Here is a 23734-nt window from a genome sequence, read left to right as displayed (position 1 = left end):
GCGGGTTTGGGAGGCGCTGCCGAAGAAGCCTTGGCGAGTTGCTGCAGTGCATCTTGTAGATGGTGCACACTGCAGCCACGGTGCGCCGGTGGTGGAGGGAGTGGATGTTTAATGCTAATATGGATCCAGATTGTAGCAGCGTCAAATATTATCAACGAGGGCAATTAACAGGCTAGTTTACCCTGAAGGAGATTCCCGATAAAGCCAGGCGGTTGCGGCGGGCGTGTGTGTTGTGAGGAGGATGCCGAGAAACTCCAGGATGATTTGGACAGGTTGGGTGAGTGGGCAGAAGCATGGCAGATGCAGTATAATGTGGATAAATGCGAGGTTATCCACTTTGGTGGCAAAAACAGGAAGGCAGATTATTCTCTGAACGGCAATAGATTGGGAGAAGGTGAAGTGCAACGAGACCTGGGTGTCCTTGTGCAGCAGTCGCTGAAGGTAAGCATGCAGGTGCAGCAGGTGGTTAAGAAGGCAAATGGTATGTTGGCCTTCGTAGTGAGAGGGTTCGAGTACAGGAGCAAGGATGTCTTGCTGCAGTTGTACAGGGCCTTGGTGAGACCACACCTTGAGTATTGTGTGCAGTTTTGGTCACCTTATCTGTGGAAGAATGTTCTTGCCATGGAGGGAGTGCAGCAAAGATTCACCAGGCTGATACCTGGGATGGCAGGAATGACGTATGAAGAGCGATTGAGTCGATTAGGCTTATATTTGCTAGAGTTTAGAAGAATGAGAGGGGATCTCATTGAAACGTATAAAATTCTAACAGGACTAGACAGACTAGATGCAGGAAGGATGTTCCCGATGGCGGGGGAGTCCAGAACCAGGGGTCACAGTCTAAGGATAAGGGGTAAGGCATTTAGGACAGAGATGAGGAGGAATTTCTTCACCCAGAGAGTGGTGAACCTGTGGAATTCTCTACCACAGAAGGCAGTTGAGGCCAATTCATTAGATATATTCAAGAAGGAGTTAGATATATTTCTTAAGGCTAAAGGGATCAAGGGATATGGGGAGAAGGCAGGGACAGGGGACTGAATTTGGATGATCAGCCATGATCTCATTGAATGGTGGAGCAGGCTTGAGGGGCCGAATGGCCTACTCCTGCTCCTATCTTCTATGTTTCTATGTAATTCTCCGGAGAGAGGGCAGAGTGCAGTTTGAGTCCCGAAGTGTAACTAGTTGAGCAACTGATGGGGAAAGGATGGCGTTCACACCCAACAAAACAACATTTCAGCCCAATTTAAGCCCTGAACTATGATCTCTCCAACAACATTGAGTCACCCGAGATTACCAGGTTAATCAGTTCCTTTCCCCGACCCCCAACCCCGTCACAACATCCCAGCCATGAGCACTAAAGAAAGACTCGCATTTCTCCAGCGCCTTTCACCACTTCAGGACATCCCAAAGCGCTTCACAGCCAATGAAGTACTTTTTGAAGTGTGGTCACTGTTGTAATGTGGGAAACGCAGCAGCCAATTTGCGCACAGCAAGCTCCCACAAACAGCATTGTGATAATGAGCAGATCATCTGTTTTAGTGACGTTGGTTGAGGGATAAATATTGGCCTCAGGATACCTGGAGAGAACTCCCCCCATCTCTTCTTCCAAATAGTGCCATGGGATCTTTTACGTCCACCTGAGTGGGCAGATGGGGCCTCGGGTTATCGTCTGATACGAAAGACGGCACCTTCGACAGTGCGGCACTCCCTCAGTACTGCCCCTCCGACAGTGCGGCGCTCCCTCAGTACTGCCCCTCCGACAGTGCGGCGCTCCCTCAGTACTGCCCCTCCGACAGTGCGGCGCTCCCTCAGTACTGCCCCTCCGACAGTGCGGCGCTCCCTCAGTACTGCCCCTCCGACAGTGCGGCGCTCCCTCAGTACTGCCCCTCCGACAGTGCGGCGCTCCCTCAGTACTGCCCCTCCGACAGTGCGGCGCTCCCTCAGTACTGCCCCTCCGACAGTGCGGCGCTCCCTCAGTACTGCCCCTCCGACAGTGCGGCGCTCCCTCAGCACTGCCCCTCCGACAGTGCGGCGCTCCCTCAGTACTGGCACTGGGAGTGTCGGCCTGGATTTTGTGCTCAAGTCTCTGGAGTGGGGCTTGAAATCAGGTCCTTCTGACTCAGGGGCGAGGGAGAGATAGTTACCCACTGAGCCGCGATTGACCCCCATCTTTGTCGATGGGATTCCGGTTAAATTAAACTGGGTTTCCGTCCAGTCTTGGGACTGCCCTGGAGTCGGCAGGAATCGAAGATTAATCTCCAGGGCAGTGCCGATTGGCCGTGGGGGAAGGAGGGTCGCCATGATGAGGGACGTGTCGGGCGACCAATGGCGGGTGTATTGGGGGCGAGGCCGTGGTAAGTCATGTGGTGGAGCCTCCTGGACTACATCCAACCAGAGTTGGCAAAAGGTGGTTGGGGGGACTGCGGGGGTGAAAGGCAATTACTCCGATCCTCAGCGGCTGCATGTTTGAACAGGGCCGGCATTTTTTAAACGCACAGCAAGATCCCACAATTAGATGAAGAGCCGTTTCAGCCGGCGGCTTTTTTTTCCTGGGTGGTGTTGGGTTGAGGGAGGAATACTGGCCAGGGCACTGTTTAAATTGTGTCGCGGGATCTTTGACACCACCCGGAGCCACCATTGGTGGAATGTCTCTTCATCCAAAAGCTCTGCTGCCCCCGTGACCTGACTCGCCCCGAGTCCCGTTCACCCATCACCCCCTGTGCTCGCTGACCTACATTGGCTCCCGGTCCGGCAACGCCTCGATTTTAAAATTCTCATCCTTGTTTTCAAATTCCTCCATGGCCCCTCGCCCACCTCTCCCTATCTCTGTAACGTCCTCCAGCCCCACACCCCTCCCTATCTCTGTAACCTCCTCCAGCCCTACAACTCTCCCTATCTCTGTAACCTCCTCCAGCTCCTACAACCCTCCCTATCTCTGTAACCTCCTCCAGCCCTACAACCCTCCCTATCTCTGTAACCTCCTCCAGCCCCTACAACCCTCCCTATCTCTGTAACCTCCTCCAGCCCTACAACCCTCCCTATCTCTGTAACCTCCTCCAGCCCCTACAACCCTCCCTATCTCTGTAACCTCCTCCAGCCCCACACCCTTCCCTATCTCTGTAACCTCCTCCAGCCCCTACAACCCTCCCTATCCCTGTAACCTCCTCCAGCCCTACACCAGTCCATATCTCTGTAGCCTCCTCCAGCCCCTACAACCCTCCCTATCTCTGTAACCTCCTCCAGCCCTACAACCCTCCCTATCTCTGTAACCTCCTCCAGCCCTACAACCCTCCCTATCTCTGTAACCTCCTCCAGCCCCACACCCTTCCCTATCTCTGTAACCTCCTCCAGCCCCTACAACCCTCCCTATCTCTGTAACCTCCTCCAGCCCTACACCACTCCATATCTCTGTAACCTCCTCCAGCCCCTACAACCCTCCCTATCTCTGTAACCTCCTCCAGCCCCTACAACCCTCCCTATCTCTGTAACCTCCTCCAGCCCCACACCCTTCCCTATCTCTGTAACCTCCTCCAGCCCCTACAACCCTCCCTATCTCTGTAACCTCCTCCAGCCCCTACAACCCTCCCTATCTCTGTAACCTCCTCCAGCCCCCCAACCCTTCCTATCTCTGTAACCTCCTCCAGCCCTACACCACTCCATATCTCTGTAACCTCCTCCAGCCCCTACAACCCTCCCTATCGCTGTAACCTCCTCTAGCCCCACAACCCTCCCTATCTCTGTAACCTCCTCCAGCTCCACAAGCCCCCGAGATCTCTGCGCTCCTCCAATTCTGCCCTCTTGAACATCCCCGATTTTAATCGCTCCACCATTGGCGGCCGTGCCTTCAGCTGCCTGGGCCCCGAGCTCTGGAATTCCCTCCCTAAACCTCTCTCTCTCCTCCTTTAAGACGCTCCTTAAAACCTGCCTCTTTGACCAAGCTTTAGGTCACCTGCCCTAATATCTCCTTATGTGGCTCGGTGTCACATTTATGTCTGATAATCGCTCCTGTGAAGCGCCTTGGGACACTACCCCTGGTTGGAGAGGAATCTTAAACGGGGCAGAAGGGCTACAGGGGCCGGGCGGGGGAGGGGAGGGCCAGTCACTGTCCAAAGTCTCCCTTGAAGGTAAGCATGCAGGTGCAGCAGGCGGTTAAGAAGGCAAATGGTATGTTGGCCTTCGTAGTGAGAGGGTTCGAGTACAGGAACAAGGATGTCTTGCTGCAGTTGTACAGGGCCTTGGTGAGACCGCACCTGGAGTATTGTGTGCAGTTTTGGTCGCCTTATCTGAGGAAGGATGTTCTTGCCATGGAGGGAGTGCAGCGAAGATTCACCAGACTGATACCTGGGATGGCAGGAATGACGTATGAGGAGAGATTGGGTCGATTGGGCTTATACTCGCTGGAGTTTAGAAGAATGAGAGGGGATCTCATTGAAACTTATAAAATTCTAACAGGACTAGACAGACTAGATGCAGGAAGGATGTTCCCGATGGCGGGGGAGTCCAGAACCAGGGGTCACAGTCTAAAGATAAGGGGTAAGCCATTTAGGACAGAGGTGAGGAGGAATTTCTTCACCCAGAGAGTGGTGAACCTGTGGAATTCTCTACCACAGAAGGCAGTTGAGGCCAATTCATTAAATATATTCAAGAAGGAGTTAAGATATATTTCTTAAGGCTAAAGGGATCAAGGGATATGGGGAGAAGGCAGGGACAGGGTACTGAATTTGGATGATCAGCCATGATCTCATTGAATGGCAGAGCAGGCTCGAGGGGCCGAATGGCCTACTCCTGCTCCTATCTTCTATGTTTCTATTTACATTTCCCCTCCGCTCCATTTTCCAGGAAGCTGGGATCAGTACGGGAGGCGAGATTTAGGAGCAATTTCCCCACACAAAGGGTCACGATATAGAGTGCTCCAAGTGGCTAAAGTCAATCGCATTTTGCGGGGATAATCAGATACATATTTGAAGAGGGTAAATTTTAAAAAGGATCCAGGGGAATGTGCAGGAGAATGGGATTGGTGAAGATAGCTCCGGTGTACAGCCAGCACAGGGGTTCCGTTACTGGGATAGTAATCCCGTAGGCCTGGGACTAATGATCCAGTAGATGCGGTGAGGATGTTTCCACTGATGGGTGAGACTAGAACTAGGGGGCATAATCTTAGAATAAGGGGCTGCCCTTTCAAAACTGAGATGAGGAGAAACTTCTTCACTCAGAGGGTAGTAAATCTATGGAATTTGCTACCCCAGAGAGCTGTGGAAGCTGCGACATTAAATAAATTTAAAATGGAGATAGACAGTTTCCTAGCAGATAAGGGAATTAGGGGTTACGGGGAGAGGGCAGGGAAGTGGACGTGAGTCTAGGTTCGGATCAGCCATGATCCTATTGAATGGCGGAGCAGGCCCGAGGGGCCGTATGGCCTACTCCTGCTCCTACCTTTTATGTTCTTCTTATGTTCTTATGGGGGTTCAAATCCCACCAGGGCAGCTGGGGAATTTAAATTCAATTAGTTAAATAAATCTGAAATAAAAAGCTAGCATCAGCGATGGTGACCATGAAACGACTGGATTGTCGTAAAAACCCATCTGGTTCACCAACGTCCTGAGCGAAGTGGGACGAGAGAGCGAGAGTCAAACTGTGGGGCCTCGTGGTGAGTGGGAAACTTGGGCTGATTTTCCCCCCTCCCAGTCTCCTGGATCTGAGACCAATTGCAGTTGCCCATGAGCTGCATAATCTTAACTCAGTGTGTACCATCTACAGGACGCACATCTAACCCCTTGTATTCTAGTCCTTGAGATATGAAGGCCAGCATCCCATTAGACTTTTTGATTATTTTCTCTACAGATTTTAATGATCTATGTACTTGGACTCCCCCGAAGCCTCTCCACCATCTACAAGGCACAAGTCAGGAGTGTGATGGAATACTCTCCACTTGCCTGGATGAGTGCAGCTCCAACAACACTCAAGAAGCTCGACACCATCCAGGACAAAGCAGCCCGCTTGATCGGCACCCCATCCACCACCTTAAACAGTCACTCCCTCCACCACCGGCGCACCGTGGCTGCAGTGTGTACCATCTACAAGATGCACTGCAGCAACTCGCCAAGGCTTCTTCGGCAGCACATCCCAAACCCGCGACCTCTACCGCCTAGAAGGACAAGGGCAGCAGGCGCACGGGAACACCACCACCTCCAAGTTCCACCTCCAAGTCACACACCGTCCCGACTTGGAAATATATCATCGTCGCTGGGTCAAAATCCCGGAACTCCCTCCCTAACAGCACAGTGGGAGCACCTTCACCACACGGACTGCAGCGGTTCAAGAAGGCGGCTCACCACCACCTTCGAGGGGCAATTAGGGATGGGCAATAAATGCTCGGCGACGCCCACATCTCGAGAATTAATTTTTAAAGAAAAGGCTAGCGAGCAAACCCGGTCTGTATTTCTCATTTACACGCTCGTCCGAACAGAGCCATTGCGGATAACACGGCGGTGAATGGGAAGTAGGACTACGTGCCCTGTGCAGTCCCACCACAAGCTCATGAAGCACCCCCCGCCCTCCAAGGAGCAGCATTAGTGCCGATGTCAGGGGGGAGGCGGGGAGAGAGCAGGAGGGGGCCAATCGTGTCCAGATTACAGCGTAGCTCCTGCCAAGCATTGCTTTTGCTTTGATGATTCATATAATGCAATGCTTTGTACCTCAGTATAGCTCCCACACACAGATTAATACGCTAATGAACAATGACTTCATACGCTTTAATGCTCGCTGAGCAGACTGGGGTGGCAGTGATCCAACCCGGGCGAGCTGACGTTTAACCCTTGGGTTACACTTGAATTTCCTCCGTTGGTCGCCTTATCTGAGGAAGGATGTTCTTGCCATGGAGGGAGTGCAGCGAAGATTCACCAGGCTGATACCTGGGATGGCAGGAATGACGTATGAGGAGAGATTGGGTCGATTGGGCTTGTACTCGCTGGAGTTTAGAAGAATGAGAGGGGATCTCATTGAAACTTATAAAATTCTAACAGGACTAGACAGACTAGATGCAGGAAGGATGTTCCCGATGGCGGGGGAGTCCAGAACCAGGGGTCACAGTCTAAGGATAAGGGGTAAGCCATTTAGGACAGAGATGAGGAGGAATTTCTTCACCCAGGGAGTGGTGAACCTGTGGAATTCTCTACCACAGAAGGCAGTTGAGGCCAATTCATTAAAAATATTCAAGAAGGAGTTAGATATATTTCTTAAGGCTAAAGGGATCAAGGGATATGGGGAACATAGAAACATAGAGATAGGAACAGGAGTAGGCCATTCGGCCCTTCGAGCCTGCTCCGCCATTCAATGAGATCATGGCTGATCTTCATCTGAGATCTTAGCTGATCTTACCAGTTCAGTACCCCGTCCCCGCCTTTTCTCCGTAACCCTTAATCCCCTTAGCCTTCAGAAATATATCCAATTCTCTCTTGAAAATATTTATTGAATTAGCCTTCACAGCCCTCTGTGGCAGGGAATTCCACAGGCTCACCACTCTTTGAGTGAAGAAATTCTTCCTCATCTCTGTTTTAAATGATTTGCCCGCTATTTTTAGACTGTGGCCCCTGGTTCTGTGCTCCCCTGCCATTGGAAACATTCTCTCTGAATTCAGCCTGTCCAGGCCTGCCATAATTTTATATGTTTCGATGAGATCCCCTCTCAATCTTCTAAACTCCAGTGAGTACAAGCCCAAACTATTCAATCTCTCCTCGTAGGTCATTCCCGCCATTCCAGGTATCAGCCTGGTGAATCGCCGCTGCACTCTTTCCATGGCAAGAACATCCTTCCGCAGATGGGGCGACCAAAACTGTACACAATACTCCAGATGCGGTCTCACCAGCACCTTGTACAGCTGTAGTAAGGTATCCCTATTCCTATACTCGAACCCCCTTGATATGAAGGCCAACATACCATTTGCCTTCTTAATCGCCTGTTGCACCTGCATGCTCTCCTTCAGTGACTGGTGCACAAGAACACCCAGGTCCCTCTGCACTTCCCCATCTCCCAATCTATTGCCATTTAGATAATAATCTACCCTCCTGTTTTTACCCCCAAAGTGGATAACCTCGCATTTATCCACATTATAGTGCATCTGCCACGTATCCGCCCATTCCCCCAACCTGTCCAAATCGCACTGTAGCCTCCTGACATCCTCATCAGAGCCCACCCCTCCTCCTAGTTTAGTGTCGTCAGCGAATTTGGAAATATTGCATCCAATTCCCTGATCCAGATCATTTATATATATTGTGAACAGCTGGGGTCCCAGGACAGATCCTTGCGGCACCCCGCTGGTCACTGCCTGCCACTCCGAAAACGAGCCGTTTATTCCAACTCTCTGTTTTCTATCCGCCAGCCAGTTCTCTATCCACGTTAATACTTTGCCCCCAATCCCATGAGCCTTAATTTTGCATGATAATCTTTTGTGTGGAACCTTATCGAAGGCTTTCTGGAAGTCAAGGTACACCACATCCACTGGCTCTCCCCCATCTATTTTACCAGTTACTTCCTCAAAAAATTCCAGCAGATTAGTCAAACACGATTTACCCTTTGTAAATCCATGTTGACTCTGTCCGATCCTTTCCCCATTTGTCAAGTGCTCCGCTATTTTATCCTTAATAATGGACTCTAGCATTTTGCCCACAACCGATGTAAGGCTTACTGGTCTATAATTCCCTGCTTTCTCTCTACCCCCCTTTTTAAATATTGGGGTAACATTAGCTACCCTCCAATCCACGGGTACTGTTCCCGAGTCAATGGAGTTCCGGAAGATGATCCTTAGAGCATCTGCTATCTCCAGGGCCACCTCCTTAAGTACCCTAGGATGTAGTTTATCAGGCAGGGACCGGGTACTGAATTTGGATGATCAGCCATGATCTTATTGAATGGCGGAGCAGGCTCGAGGGGCCGAATGGCCGACTCCTGCTCCTATCTTCTATGTTTCTATGTTTCTCCTGAAGGGGCCTGACTCATAGGAACAGGAGGGGGCCGCTCGGCCCCTCGAGCCTGTCCCGCCATTCATTGAGCTCAGGGCTGATCTGTATCTTAACTCCATCTACCCGCCTTGGTTCCGTAACCCTTAATACCCTTACCCAACAAAAATCTACCGATCTCAGTTTTGAAATTTCCAATTGACCCCCGGCCTCGACAGCTTTTTGGGGGAGAGAGTTCCAGATTTCCACCACCCTTTGTGTGAAGAAGTGCTTCCTGACATCACCCCTGAACGGCCTGGCTCTAATTTTAAGGTACTGCCCCCTTGTTCTCGACTCCCCCCACCAGAGGAAATAGTTACTTTTTTTAAAAATTCGTTCATGGGATGTGGGCGTCGCTGACAAGGCCCAGCATTTATTGCCCATCCCTAGTTACCCTCGAGAAGGTGGTGGTGAGCCGCCTTCTTGAACCGCTGCAGTCCGTGTGGTGAAGGTACTCCCACAGTGCTGTGAGGGAGGGAGTTCCAGGATTTGGACCCAGCGACGATGAAGGAACGGTCGATATATTTCCAAGTCAGGATGGTGTGTGACTTGGAGGTGGAACCTGGAGGTGGTGGTGTTCCCAGGCGCCTGCTGCCCTTGTCCTTCTAGACGGTAGAGGTCTAGCATGAGAGGTCTGGACCGAGTAGAGATAGAGAGAAACTGTTCCCATTGGCGGAAGGGTCGAGAACCAGAGGACACAGATTTAAGGTGATTGACAGAAGAACCAAAAGCGGCATGAGGAAAAACTTTGTTTACGCAACGTGGATTTAGGATCTGGAACGCGCTGCCTGAGAGGGTGGTGGAGGCAGATTCAATCGTGGCTTTCAAAAGGGAATTGGATAAGGACCTCTGAAGGAAAAAATTTTGCAGGGCTACAGGGAAAGGGCGGGGGAGCGGGACTAGCTGAAGTGCTCTTGCAGAGAGCCGGCACGGGCTCAACGGGCCGAATGGCCTTCTTCCATGCTGTAACCATTCGGTGATTCCATTCCATCTCCCCTATCAAATCCTTTAATCATTGTAAACACCTCAATTAGATCACCCCTTAATCCTCTATACTCGAGGGAACTCAAGCCCAGAGCTCTTGCTCGGGTACACTGTCCCTCGCCAAGCAGACAATCTTCACACCGACACCAAGTGTTGGCAGGACGTTTGCCAATGCAGGGGAGGGGTGAGGGGAGGGTGGTGCGGGGGTCATCAGTCACGAGCAAGACACTGAATCTGATTAACACCACCCTCCGCAAACCCCCTCCCACCATTCTTACACAGAAACATAGAAGATAGGAGCAGGAGTCGGCCATTCGGCCCCTCGAGCCTGCTCCGCCATTCAATGAGATCATGGCTGATCATCCAAATTCAGTACCCTGTCCCTGCCTTCTCCCCATATCCCTTGATCCCTTTAGCCTTAAGAAATATATCTAACTCCTTCTTGAATATATTTAATGAATTGGCCTCAACTGCCTTCTGTGGTAGAGAATTCCACAGGTTCACCACTCTCTGGATGAAGAAATTCCTCCTCATCTCAGTCCTAAATGGCTTACCCCTTATCTTTAGACTGTGACCCCTGGTTCTGGACTCCCCCGCCATCGGGAACATCCTTCCTGCATCTAGTCTGTCTAGTCCTGTCAGAATTTTATAAGTTTCAATGAGATCCCCTCTCATTCTTCTAAACTCCAGCGAGTATAAGCCCAATCGACCCAAACTCTCCTCATACGTCATTCCTGCCATCCCAGGTATCAGCCTGGTGAATCTTCGCTGCACTCCCTCCATGGCAAGAACATCCTTCCTCAGATAAGGTGACCAAAACTGCACACAATACTCAAGGTGTGGTCTCACCAAGGTCCTGTACAACTGCAGCATGACATCCTTGCTCCTGTACTCAAACCCTCTCGCTACGAAGGCCAACATACCATTTGCCTTCTTAACCGCCTGCTGCACCTGCATGCTTACCTTCAGCGACTGGTACACAAGGACACCCAGGTCTCGTTGCACTTCCCCTTCTCCCAATCTAGTGCCGTTCAGATAATAATCTGCCTTCCTGTTTTTGCCACCAAAGTGGATAACCTCACTTACCCCAGGATGTTGAGAACAGTTACGGGGCTCGGAGGCCGAGAGGTTGCCCGATCACGCCACGCCGTGTCTGTAGCCACGGGGACACTTTGGGCGATATTTCTCCGACTTCATTACCGACAGCAGCGCTACCATATCTGCTGACGGACCAGGCCTCGGGCGCGAAGCACTCATGGCGATGTTCACGGGATCACAGAAACTCATGGCACAGGAGGAGACCACCATTCGGCCCATCGAGTCTGTGCCGGCCAACAGAGAGCCGCCCAGCCTAATCCCACTTTCCAGCTCTCGGTCCGTAGCCCCGCAGGTTACTGCACTTCGATTGCAGATCCAAGCACTTTTTAAAATGCGATGAGGGTTTCTGCCTCTACCACCCTCTCAGGCAGTGAGTTCCAGACCCCCCACCACCCTCTGGGTGTTTCTGAGTGAAGTGAGGAGGGGCTCGAGGGGCAGTACTGAGTGAGCGCCACACTGTCGGTGGGGCAGTACTGAGGGAGCGCTGCACTGTCAGAGGGGCAGTACTGAGGGAGCGCCGCACTGTCGGAGGGGCAGTACTGAGGGAGCGCCGCACTGTCAGAGGGGCAGTACTGAGGGAGCGCCGCACTGTCAGAGGGGCAGTACTGAGGGAGCGCCGCACTGTCGGGGGAGCAGTACTGAGGGAGTGCCGCACTGTCGGAGGGGCAGTACTGAGGGAGCGTTGCACTGTCGGAGGGGCAGTACTGAGGGAGCGCCGCACTGTCGGAGGGGCAGTACTGAGGGAGCGCCGCACTGTCGGAGGGGCAGTACTGAGGGAGCGCCGCACTGTCGGAGGGGCAGCACTGAGGGAGCGCCGCACTGTCGGAGGGGCAGTACTGAGGGAGCGCCGCACTGTCGGAGGGGCAGTACTGAGGGAGCGCCGCACTGTCGGAGGGGCAGTACTGAGGGAGCGCCGCACTGTCGGAGGGGCAGTACTGAGGGAGCTCTGCACTGTCGGAGGGGCAGCACTGAGGGAGCGCCGCACTGTTGGAGGGGCAGTACTGAGGGAGCGCCGCACTGTCAGAGGGGCAGTACTGAGGGAGCGCCGCACTGTCAGAGGGGCAGTACTGAGGGAGCGCCGCACTGTCGGAGGGGCAGTACTGAGGGAGCGCTGCACTGTCGGAGGGGCAGTACTGAGTGAGAGACGCACTGTCAGAGGGGCAGTACTGAGGGAGTGGCGCACTGTCGGGGGGGCAGTACTGAGGGAACGCGGCACTGTCGGAGGGGCACCGCTCAATTTTGTAATTATTTTATTTCGGGGGCTTTCTATAAGAGACACAAAAAAGATTTAGGTCTGTGCAGGATTAAAACCCATCTGGTGGGTGCAATCCAACAGCAGCTGCCTGGGTTACAGAGCGACAGTTCCAGATCCTATTAGATTGGAGTAAAATCTCATTCCCCACCCCCACCCCTCTCTCTCTCTCTCTCTCTCCACCTCATCTTCCGATTAGGCACTTTACAGCCTTCCGGACTCAATATCGAGTTCAACAATATCAGATCATAACCTCGGCCCCTATTACATTTCTATATATTTTTTATCCACCCCTTTTGGTTTGTGCCTTTTCCCTTTCTCTCTCCCACACGGCAGCTGTCTTTCACTCTGCCAGCGCATTTCACACTTCATCTAGAGCCATCCTTTGTCTCTTTACCGGTCCAATTACCATCTCGTCTCACCTTGAATATCTCTTAATGTCTCTTCTTTCATCCCCTCCCCCATTGCCCAGCCCCCAAACTGGCCTTTTAATCGGTTTCATTTCCTGCCTTTTGTTCTCAGTTCTGACGAAGGGTTTCCACCTGAAACGTTAACTCTTGTTTCTCTCTCCACGGACGTTGCCTGCTGAGTTTTTCCAGCGTTTTTTGTCGTTATTTCCCCCCTCTCTCTCTCTCTCTCTCTCCCCACTTGTGAATGCTGGAGGTCGGAGCATGGAAGAGGGACAAGTCAGTCTCCTTCACCCTCCCCCCCCGTCTCCTCCCCGGGACGATCTCCAGCCTGTCGACCCCACCTCCAAAACATCGCCGAGAGGGGGCAGAGGCAGCTGCCCAGAAGTATTAATATTAAAAACCAGAGAGTCTGTGGGCCATTCAGCGAGAGCCGGATTATTACACACACACACACACACACACACACAAAGCCGCAGAACCGGTTTTCGGGCACAGTCCGTGAACAGGTGACATTGGGAGCCACGAAAGCAACTGAGAACAGAAATAAAAACTGCCCTTCCCCCCCCCCCCGCCGCAGTGCCCTTGGACGGGTATCAGAGTGTACATTTTTCAGCACGTTTCCTGAAGTTCCGAGCCGCCTTGCCTCGATGCTCCCACCAGGAACCCAACCCGGAACACCGCAGACGTCCCATTCCCATTCCGTCTCAAACGGGTGGGAGGACCCCCAGACCCAAGCTTAGGTGGGAGGGGGGGGGCGAGGGGCAAATTCCCAGGGTCATCGGATTTCTGCCTACCTGTGCCCAGGTGTGCCCAGGACTGCCCTTGGAAATTCTCCATGTGTTTTCGTATTGGGAGTCTAGCCCCCTGTATTCGGGAGGAGGGGAGGGTCTAGCCCCCCTGTATTGTCCCCTCAAAGCCTCCTTGAAAAAGTGTAACATCCCCCCACCGACACCTGGGAATCCCTGGCCCAAGACCGCACAAAGTGGAGGAGAAGCATCCGGGAAGGCGCCGAACACCTCGAGTCTCTTCGCCGGGAGCAAGCGGAAGCCAAGCGCAGGCAGCGCGAGGAGCGCACGTCAACCCAAGCACCCCACCCACCCGCCCCTTCAACCACCGTCTGCCCCACCTGTGACAGAGACTGTCGGTCCCGCATTGGACTCATCAGTCACCTGAGAACTCATTCTTAGTGTGGAAGCAAGTCATCCTCGGTTCCGAGGGACTGCCTAAGAAGAAGATGTTTTGGGGGATCTTAGCCCCTTTATTGAGGGTCACACCCCTTAGTTCTGATGCCGCTCACCAAACGCTCCCTACAAACATCAAACACCGGGGAGCTCTCCCGTTGCAGCTAACTTGGAAGCGAAGGGACTGTGGGACTATCAGGGAGTGTTGCCAATATGTCCCCAGCCGGGGAAATCCAGCCCCTCTCTCTCCCCGCCACACACACCCCACCGCAACAACCCTTCTTTCCTGCAGACATTTCACACCCTCCAGCAGTCAGTGGCAGTCCTGAACAGGTAATACACCACCCCTTGCAAAGCTAGCCCCTTCGAAATTCTCAAGATCCCTTTGGATCAGGGACGGGAGTCTGGAAGAGCAGCAACAGGATCCTCAACCGGTGAGTCCCCATTGCATGCAAAGACCCAGCCCCGGTGAGACAGCTCAATCCCTTCTGTTGCTATTGTTGCAGAGAGGCTAAGAATGCCCAGTGTGTTTTTTTTCTGTTGCTTTGCGACAAGCGCTCCGCTCCCCACGACTCACCCCAGCTGGTGCCCGTCCTGCCCATGAACTCCTGGGTCCTCGGGTTCCACAGAAACTCCCGCCACTCGTCCATCATCTGCCCGCAAGACCGCTTGTCCTTGGGGGCCATCGTCACCACAACTGGATGGGGGGCGAAAGAAAGTTGCGAGTCAGTAAGGGGCTCCCTCTCTTCCCCCTTTACAAAGGCAGATTCAGGCACTGCCAGACAGTCTCTGCCCTGCAGCCAGTCCAGTGCTCGCAAAGATGCATTGGCTTGCTCTCAAAGTCCAGGAGCTTTATAATCCTCCTCCTGCTTAATATTCATGCCTGCAAATCCACACCTTCCCCCCGCCCCCTCATTAATATTAATGCAGGATGTATTCCCATTGCGTTCAAAGGCACTTCCTTACTCCCCCTGCTTCCAATTCCCCATTACAGGTGCCCCAGTGTCAGCTGTGGATCGCGCTCCCTCGCCTCTGAGACAGAAGCTCGCGGGTTCAGGTCCCACCTCCAGAGACGTGAGCACAAAAGCTAGACCGACACTCCCAGCGCAGTACTGAGGGAGCACTGCACTGTCGGAGGGGCAGTACTGAGGGAACGCAGCACTGTCGGAGGGGCAGTACTGAGGGAGCACTGCACTGTCGGAGTGGCAGTACTGAGGGAACGCAGCACTGTCGGAGGGGCAGTGCTGAGGGAGCACTGCACTGTCGGAGGGGCAGTGCTGAGGGAGCACTGCACTGTCGGAGGGGCAGTACTGAGGGAACGCAGCACTGTCGGAGGGGCAGTACTGAGGGAGCACTGCACTGTCGGAGTGGCAGTACTGAGGGAACGCAGCACTGTCGGAGGGGCAGTGCTGAGGGAGCACTGCACTGTCGGAGGGGCAGTGCTGAGGGAGCACTGCACTGTCGGAGGGGCAGTACTGAGGGAACGCAGCACTGTCGGAGTGGCAGTACTGAGGGAGCACCGCACTGTCGGAGTGGCAGTACTGAGGGAGCGCCGCACTGTCGGAGGGGCAGTACTGAGGGAGCGCTGCACTGTCGGAGGGGCAGTACTGAGGGAACGCAGCACTGTCGGAGGGGCAGTACTGAGGGAGCACTGCACTGTCGGAGGGGCAGTACTGAGGGAGCACTGCACTGTCGGAGGGGCAGTACTGAGGGAGCGCTGCACTGTCAGAGGGGTAGTACTGAGGGAGCGCTGCACTGTCGGAGGGGCAGTACTGAGGGAGCGCCGCACTGTCAGAGGGGCAGTGCTGAGGGAGCACTGCACTGTCGGAGGGGCAGTACTGAGGGAGCACTGCACTGTCGCAGGGACAGTACTGAGGGAACGCAGCACTGTCGGAGGGGCAGTACTGAGGGAACGCAGCACTGTCGGAGGGGCAGTACTGAGGGAACGCAGCACTGTCGGAGGGGCAGTACTGAGGGAGCACTGCACTGTCGGAGGGGCAGTACTGAGGGAGCACTGCACTGTCGCAGGGACAGTACTGAGGGAGCACTGCACTGTCGGAGGGGCAGTACTGAGGGAGCACTGCACTGTCGGAGGGGCAGTACTGAGGGAGCACTGCACTGTCGGAGGGGCAGTACTGAGGGAGCACTGCACTGTCGGAGGGGCAGTACTGAGGGAACGCAGCACTGTCGCAGGGACAGTACTGAGGGAACGCAGCACTGTCGGAGTGGCAGTACTGAGGGAGCGCCGCACTGTCGCAGGGACAGTACTGAGGGAGCGCCGCACTGTCGCAGGGACAGTACTGAGGGAGCACTGCACTGTCGGAGGGGCAGTACTGAGGGAGCACTGCACTGTCGGAGGGGCAGTACTGAGGGAACGCAGCACTGTCGCAGGGACAGTACTGAGGGAACGCAGCACTGTCGGAGTGGCAGTACTGAGGGAGCGCCGCACTGTCGCAGGGACAGTACTGAGGGAGCGTCGCATTGTCGGAGGGGCAGTACTGAGGGAACGCAGCACTGTCGCAGGGACAGTACTGAGGGAACGCAGCACTGTCGGAGGGGCAGTACTGAGGGAGCACTGCACTGTCAGAGGGGCAGTACTGAGGGAGCACTGCACTGTCGGAGGGGCAGTGCTGAGGGAGCGCCGCACTGTCGGAGGGGCAGTACTGAGGGAGCACCGCACTGTCGGAGGGGCAGTACTGAGGGAGCACTGCACTGTCGGAGGAGCAGTACTGAGGGAGCGCCGCACTGTCGGAGGGGCAGTACTGAGGGAGCACTGCACTGTCGGAGGGGCAGTACTGAGGGAGCACTGCACTGTCGGAGGGGCAGTACTGAGGGAACGCAGCACTGTCGCAGGGACAGTACTGAGGGAACGCAGCACTGTCGGAGGGGCAGTACTGAGGGAGCACTGCACTGTCGGAGGGGCAGTACTGAGGGAGCACTGCACTGTCGGAGGGGCAGTGCTGAGGGAGCGCCGCACTGTCGGAGGGGCAGTACTGAGTGAGCGCCGCACTGTCGGAGGAGCAGTACTGAGGGAGCGCCGCACTGTCGGAGGGGCAGTACTGAGGGAGCGCCACACTGTCGGAGGGGCAGTACTGAGTGAGCGCCGCACTGTCGGAGGAGCAGTACTGAGGGAGCGCCGCACTGTCGGAGGGGCAGTACTGAGGGAGCGCCGCACTGTCGGAGGGGCAGTACTGAGGGAGCGCCGCCCTGTCGGAGGGGCAGTACTGAGGGAGCATTGCACTGTCGGAGGGTCAGTACTGAGGGAGCGCTGCACTGTTGGAGGGGCAGTACTGAGGGAGCACTGCACTGTCGGAGAGGCAGTACTGAGGGAGCGCCGCACTGTCGGAGGGGCAGTACTGAGGGAGCGCCGCACTGTCGGAGGGGCAGTACTGAGGGAGCACTGCACTGTCGGAGGGGCAGTGCTGAGGGAGCGCTGCATTGTCGGAGGGGCAGTACTGAGGGAACACAGCACTGTCGGAGGGGCAGTACTGAGGGAGCGCCGCACTGTCGGAGGGGCAGTACTGAGGGAGCGCCGCACTGTCGGAGGGGCAGTACTGAGTGAGCGCCGCACTGTCGGAGGAGCAGTACTGAGGGAGCGCCGCACTGTCGGAGGGGCAGTACTGAGGGAGCGCCGCACTGTCGGAGGGGCAGTACTGAGGGAGCGCCGCCCTGTCGGAGGGGCAGTACTGAGGGAGCATTGCACTGTCGGAGGGTCAGTACTGAGGGAGCGCTGCACTGTCGGAGGGGCAGTACTGAGGGAGCACTGCACTGTCGGAGAGGCAGTACTGAGGGAGCACTGCATTGTCGGAGGGGCAGTGCTGAGGGAGCGCCGCACTGTCGGAGGGGCAGTACTGAGGGAGCGCCGCACTGTCGGAGGGGCAGTACTGAGGGAGCACTGCACTGTCGGAGGGGCAGTGCTGAGGGAGCGCTGCACTGTCGGAGGGGCAGTACTGAGGGAGCGCCGCACTGTCGGAGGGGCAGTACTGAGGGAGCGCCGCACTGTCGGAGGGGCAGTACTGAGGGAGCGCTGCACTGTCGGAGGGGCAGTGCTGAGAGAGCACTGCACTGTCGGAGGGGCAGTGCTGAGGGAGCGCCGCACTGTCGGAGGGGCAGTACTGAGGGAGCGCTGCACTGTCGGAGGGGCAGTACGGAGCGAGCGCCACACTGTCGGAGGGGCACTACTGAGGGAGCGCTGCACAGTCGGAGGGGCAGTACTGAGTGAGCGCCACACTGTCGGAGGAGCAGTACTGAGGGAGCGCCGCACTGTCGGAGGGGCAGTACTGAGGGAGCGCCGCACTGTCGGAGGGGCAGTACTGAGGGAGCATTGCACTGTCGGAGGGTCAGTATTGAGGGAGCGCTGCACTGTCGGAGGGGCAGTACTGAGGGAGCGCCGCACTGTCGGAGGTGCAGTACTGAGGGAGCGCCGCACTGTCGGAGGTGCAGTACTGAGGGAGCGCCGCACTGTCGGAGGGGCAGTACTGAGTGAGCGCCGCCCTGTCAGAGGGGCAGTACTGAGGGAGCGCTGCACGGTCGGAGGGGCCGTACTGAGGGAGCGCTGCACTGTCGGAGGGGCAGTACTGAGGGAGCGCCGTACTGTCGGAGGGGCAGTACCGAGGGAGCGCTGCACAATCAGAGGGGCAGTATTGAGGGAGCGCTGCATTGTCGGAGGCGCAGTACTGAGTGAACGCCGCACTGTCGGAGGGGCAGTACTGAGGGAGTGCTGTACTGTCGGAGGCGCTGTCTTTCAGAATGATACATTAAACCAAGGCCTCGTCTGCCCTCTAAGGTGGGCGTAAAAGATCCCACGGCCACTATTTCGAGCAGGGGTCTTGGCTCAATATTTTTCCCTCAATCTACATCGCTAAAACAGATGATCTGGTCATTATCACATCGCTGTTTGTGGGAGCTTGCTGTGCGAACGTTGGCTGCCGCGTTTCCCACATTACAACAGTGACTACACTTCAAAAAGTACTTCATTGGCTGTAAAGCGCTTTGGGACGTTCGGTGGTGGAAATGCAAGTCTTTCTTTCTAGGTGGGTAGGTAGACGTCTACCAGCACCTCCTACACCTCGGCACCTGGTCAGTCTTCATCAGTGCCCAGTGGGCAGGCTAAACGGCTTCAAGAGGCCGAGCGTCAATCCTGTCCTCACTTGCCGCCCTTACACCGGTGCACCTGTCCAGCGGACGCGTAGGAAGCACTCGGAACAGGAGGAGGCCATTCAGCCCCTCGAGCCTGTTACACAGGAACAGGAGGAGGCCATTCAGCCCCTCAAGCCTGTTACACAGGAACAGGAGGAGGCCATTCAGCCCCTCGAGCCTGTTACACAGGAACAGGAGGAGGCCATTCAGCCCCTCGAGCCTGTTACACAGGAACAGGAGGAGGCCATTCAGCCCCTCGAGCCTGTTACGCAGGAACAGGAGGCGGTCCATTCAGCCCCTCGAGCCTGTTACACAGGAACAGGAGGAGGCCATTCAGCCCCTCGAGCCTGTTACACAGGAACAGGAGGAGGCCCATTCAGCCCCTCGAGCCTCTTACACAGGAACAGGAGGAGGCCCATTCAGCCCCTCGAGCCTCTTACACAGGAACAGGAGGAGTCCATTCAGCCTCTCGAGCCTGTTACACAGGAACAGGAGGAGGCCATTCAGCCCCTCGAGCCTGTTACACAGTGACAGCTGGAGGCCCATTCAGCCCCTCGAGCCTCTTACACAGGAACAGGAGAAGGCCATTCAGCCCCTCAAGCCTGTTACACTGGAACAGGAGGAGGCCATTCAGCCCCTCGAGCCTGTTACACAGGGACAGGAGGAGGCCCATTCAGCCCCTCGAGCCTCTTACACAGGAACAGGAGGTGGCCATTCAGCCCCTCGAGCCTGTTACACAGGAACAGGAGGAGGCCATTCAGACCCTCGAGCCTGTTACACAGGAACAGGAGGAGGCCCGTTCAGCGCCTCGAGCCTCAATACAAGAACAGGAGGCGGCCATTCAGCCCCTCGAGCCTGTTACACAGGAACAGGAGGAGGCCATTCTGTCCCTCGAGCCTGTTGCACAGGAACAGGAGAGGCTGTTCAGCCCCTCGAGCCCGTTAAACAGGAACAGGAGAAGGCCCATTCAGCCGCTCGAGCCTGTTACACGGGAACAGGAGGAGGCCATTCAGCCCCCTCGAGCCTGTTACACAGGAACAGGAGAGGCCGTTCAGCCCCTCGAGCCCATTAAACAGGAACAGGAGGAGGCCATTCAGCCCCTCGAGCCTGTTACACGGGAACAGGAGGAGGCCATTCAGCCCACTCGAGCCTGTTACACAGGAACAGGAGGAGGCCATTCAGCCCCTCGAGCCTGTTGCACAGGAACAGGAGGAGGCCATTCAGCCCCTCGAGCCTGTTACACAGGGACAGGAGGAGGCCCATTCAACCCCTCGAGCCTCTTACACAGGAACAGGAGGTGGCCATTCAGCCCCTCGAGCCTGTTACACAGGAACAGGAGGAGGCCATTCAGACCCTCGAGCCTGTTACACAAGAACAGGAGAGGCTGTTCAGCCCCTCGAGCCCGTTAAACAGGAACTGGAGGAGGCCATTCAGCCCCTCGAGCCTGTTACACGGGAACTGGAGGAGGCCATTCAGCCCCCTCGAGCCTGTTACACAGGAACAGGAGGAGGCCATTCAGCCCCTCGAGCCTGTTGCACAGGAACAGGAGGAGGCCATTCAGCCCCTCGAGCCTGTTACACGGGAACTGGAGGAGGCCATTCAGCCCCCTCGAGCCTGTTACACAGGAACAGGAGGAGGCCCATTCAGCCCCTCTAGCCTCAATACAGGACCAGGAGGTGGCCATTCAGCCCCTCGAGCCTGTTACACAGGAACAGGAGAGGCCGTTCAGCCCCTCGAGCCCGTTAAACAGGAACAGGAGGAGGCCCATTCAGCCCCTTGAGCCTGTTACACAGGAACAGGAGGAGGCCATTCAGCCCCCTCGAGCCTGTTACACAGGAACAGGAGGAGGCCATTCAGCCCCTCGAGCCTGTTGCACAGGAACAGGAGGAGGCCATTCAGCCCCTTGAGCCTGTTCCGCCATTCAATGAGATCAGGGCTGATCTGTATCTTAACTCCATCCACCCGCCTTGGTCCGGTACCCTGAGTACCCTTAGCCAACAAAAATCTATCAATCTCAGTTTTGAAATTTCCAATTGACCCCCAGCCTCGACAGCTTTTTGGGGGTGAGAGTTCTGGATTTACACCAGCCTTTGTGTGAAGAAGTGCTTCCTGACATCACCCCTGAACGGCCTGGCTCTAATTTTAAGGTTCTGCCCCCTTGTTCTGGACACCCCCCACCGGAGGAAATCGTTTCTCTCTCTCCACCCGATCAACTCCTTTAATCATCTTCAACACCTTGATTAGATCACCCCTTAATCTTCTAAACTCGAGGGAATACAAGTCAAATTTAAAAGAAAGTCCCACATTTCTCCAGCGCCTTTCACCACCTCAGAGCGTCCCAAAGCGCTTCACAGCCAATGAAGTAATTTTTTTGAAGTGTAGTCACTGTTGTAATGTAGGAAACGCAGCAGACAATTTGCGCACAGCAAGCTCCCACGAACAGCAATGTGATAATGACCAGATCATCTGATTTAGTGATGTTGGTTGAGGGATAAATATTGGCCCCAGGACACCGGGGAGAACTCCCCCCCCTGCTCTTCTTCGAAATAGTGGCCCTGGGATCTTTTACGTCCACCCGGGAGGGCAGACAGTTTAATGTCTTACCCGACAGACAGCAACTCCGACAGTGTCGGAGGGGCAGTACTGAGGGAGCGCCGCACTGTCGGAGGGGCAGTACTGAGGGAGCGCCGCACTGTCGGAGGGGCAGTACTGAGGGAGCGCCGCACTGTCGGAGGGGCAGTACTGAGGGAGCGCCGCACTGTCGGAGGGGCAGTGCTGAGGGAGCGCCGCACTGTCGGAGGGGCAGTACTGAGGGAGCGCCGCACTGTCAGAGCGGCAGTACTGAGGGAGCCCGGCACTGTCGGAGGGGCAGTGCTGAGGGAGCACTGCACTGCCGGAGGGGCAGTACTGAGGGAGCACCGCACTGTCGGAGGGGCAGTACTGAGGGAGCACCGCACTGTCGGAGGGGCAGTGCTGAGGGAGCGCTGCACTGTCGGAGGGGCAGTACTGAGGGAGAGCCGCACTGTCAGAGCGGCATTACTGAGGGAGCGCCGCACTGTCGGAGGGGCAGTACTGAGGGAGTGCCGCACTGTCGGAGGGGCAGTACTGAGGGAGCACCGCACTGTCGGAGGGGCAGTACTGAGGGAGCGCCGCACTGTCGGAGGGGCAGTACTGAGGGAGCGCCGCACTGTGGGAGGGGCAGTACTGAGGGAGCGCCGCACTGTCGGAGGGGCAGTACTGAGGGAGCGCCGCACTGTCGGAGGGGCAGTACTGAGGGAGCGCCGCACTGTCGGAGGGGCAGTACTGAGGGAGCGCCGCACTGTGGGAGGGGCAGTACTGAGGGAGCACCGCACTGTCGGAGGGGCAGTACTGAGGGAGCACCGCACTGTGGGAGGGGCAGTACTGAGGGAGCACCGCACTGTCGGAGGGGCAGTACTGAGGGAGCGCCGCACTGTCTGAGGTGCTGTCTTTTGGATGAGACGTTAAACCGAGGCCCCGTCTGCTCACTGAAGTGGACATAACAGATCCCATGGGCACTAGTCGAAGAAGGGCATTGGAGACATTTATCCCTCCTGTGGCCAATATTAATCCCTCAACCAACATCACCAAAACAGATGCTCTGGTCATTATCACATTGCTGTTTGTGGGAGCTTGCTGTGCGCTAATTGGCTGCCTTGTTTCCCACATTACAACAGTGACTACACTTCAAAAGAAGTACTTCATTGGCAGTAAAGCGCTTTGGGACGTCCTGAGGTGGTGAAAGGCGCTGGAGAAATGCGAGCCTAGCTTTCCTTTTCCCACAGCCTTTCCTCACTAGGCCTTAGGAGACCTACTGGCAGCTAAAAAATATCTAAATCCAGCTTACCTTTTTTAAGGTATGTCATTTTTTTGGGAAGATTTCAGCCTATACCCAGGTTCCACATCGAATGGCCTGTGAATTTATTTGCAAGGGTGAGTTCGTGACAGGCACTAAATTCAGGCCTGTCCGTATTCTTATCCAAACTTTGTCAAACTCTCTGTTGGCGCTATTCCTGCCTACTGCTGGGCAGGATGTTTATCCCTTTGGCAGTCGGAGACCGGAATAAAACTATTAATATTAAGTTATTACTAGACCTACAGGGGGAGAAAGCAATATACATCTCAGGTTGAATAAAAAATACTGTACTCTTTGGAAGTTGGGGTGTGGGGTAGGAGTATAAAAGCTGCCATGGCAACTGGCCTCTGATGCTTGACTGATGCAACCACTGATGGTGCGGTGATCATTGTGATGTTGTCCAGGGGCACAGGAGCTTGCAAACTACCGGCCCATCTGAAACCTCCCCTTCCTCTCCAAGGCCCTTGGGCTGGATTTTGCCAATGGGGACGTGGTGGAGGCGGGACTCCCACTTTTTTGGGGCTGTCGTCCCGCCTCCATCGAATTGTGGCCAACCCACGTGGTTTTCCATTGATTGACCTTGTTGAGCCCACCCAGCGGGCTCAGCAGGCCAATTAAGGGCCACCCGGCAACAGGGATTGACATTTCATCTGTGAAGCTGTCAAACATAGAAACATAGAAACTAGGAGCAGGAGTCGGCCATTCGGCCCCTCGAGCCTGCTCCGCCATTCAATGAGATCATGGCTGATCATCCAAATTCAGTATCCTGTCCCTGCCTTCTCCCCATATCCCTTGATCCCTTTAGC

At 55.4% G+C, this 23734-nt stretch overlaps 1 protein-coding gene across 1 annotated transcript in view; it reads right to left on the bottom strand.

Moving 5' to 3' along the window:
- Positions 1-23213, bottom strand: part of LOC147091119 (sodium/potassium-transporting ATPase subunit beta-2-like) — a 52152-nt gene extending 28939 nt beyond the window's left edge. Inside the window, exons 1-2 of the mRNA XM_085977586.1 lie at positions 22920-23213; positions 14493-14612 (exon numbers count right to left, since the gene is read on the bottom strand). Coding sequence (XP_085833712.1) covers positions 14493-14612; positions 22920-22938 — 139 coding nt within the window. The 5' untranslated portion in view covers positions 22939-23213. The remainder of the gene's footprint in view (positions 1-14492; positions 14613-22919) is intronic.
- Positions 23214-23734: the final 521 nt, after the last annotated feature.

This window comes from Somniosus microcephalus, unplaced genomic scaffold, assembly GCF_052327205.1.
Source record: "Somniosus microcephalus isolate GS21.2 unplaced genomic scaffold, FLI_Smic_1.0 unresolved_chr4, whole genome shotgun sequence".
Taxonomy (NCBI): Eukaryota; Metazoa; Chordata; class Chondrichthyes; order Squaliformes; family Somniosidae; genus Somniosus; species Somniosus microcephalus.
Note: the sequence above shows the minus strand (reverse complement) of the source record. Positions and strands in the feature narration are given on the sequence as shown.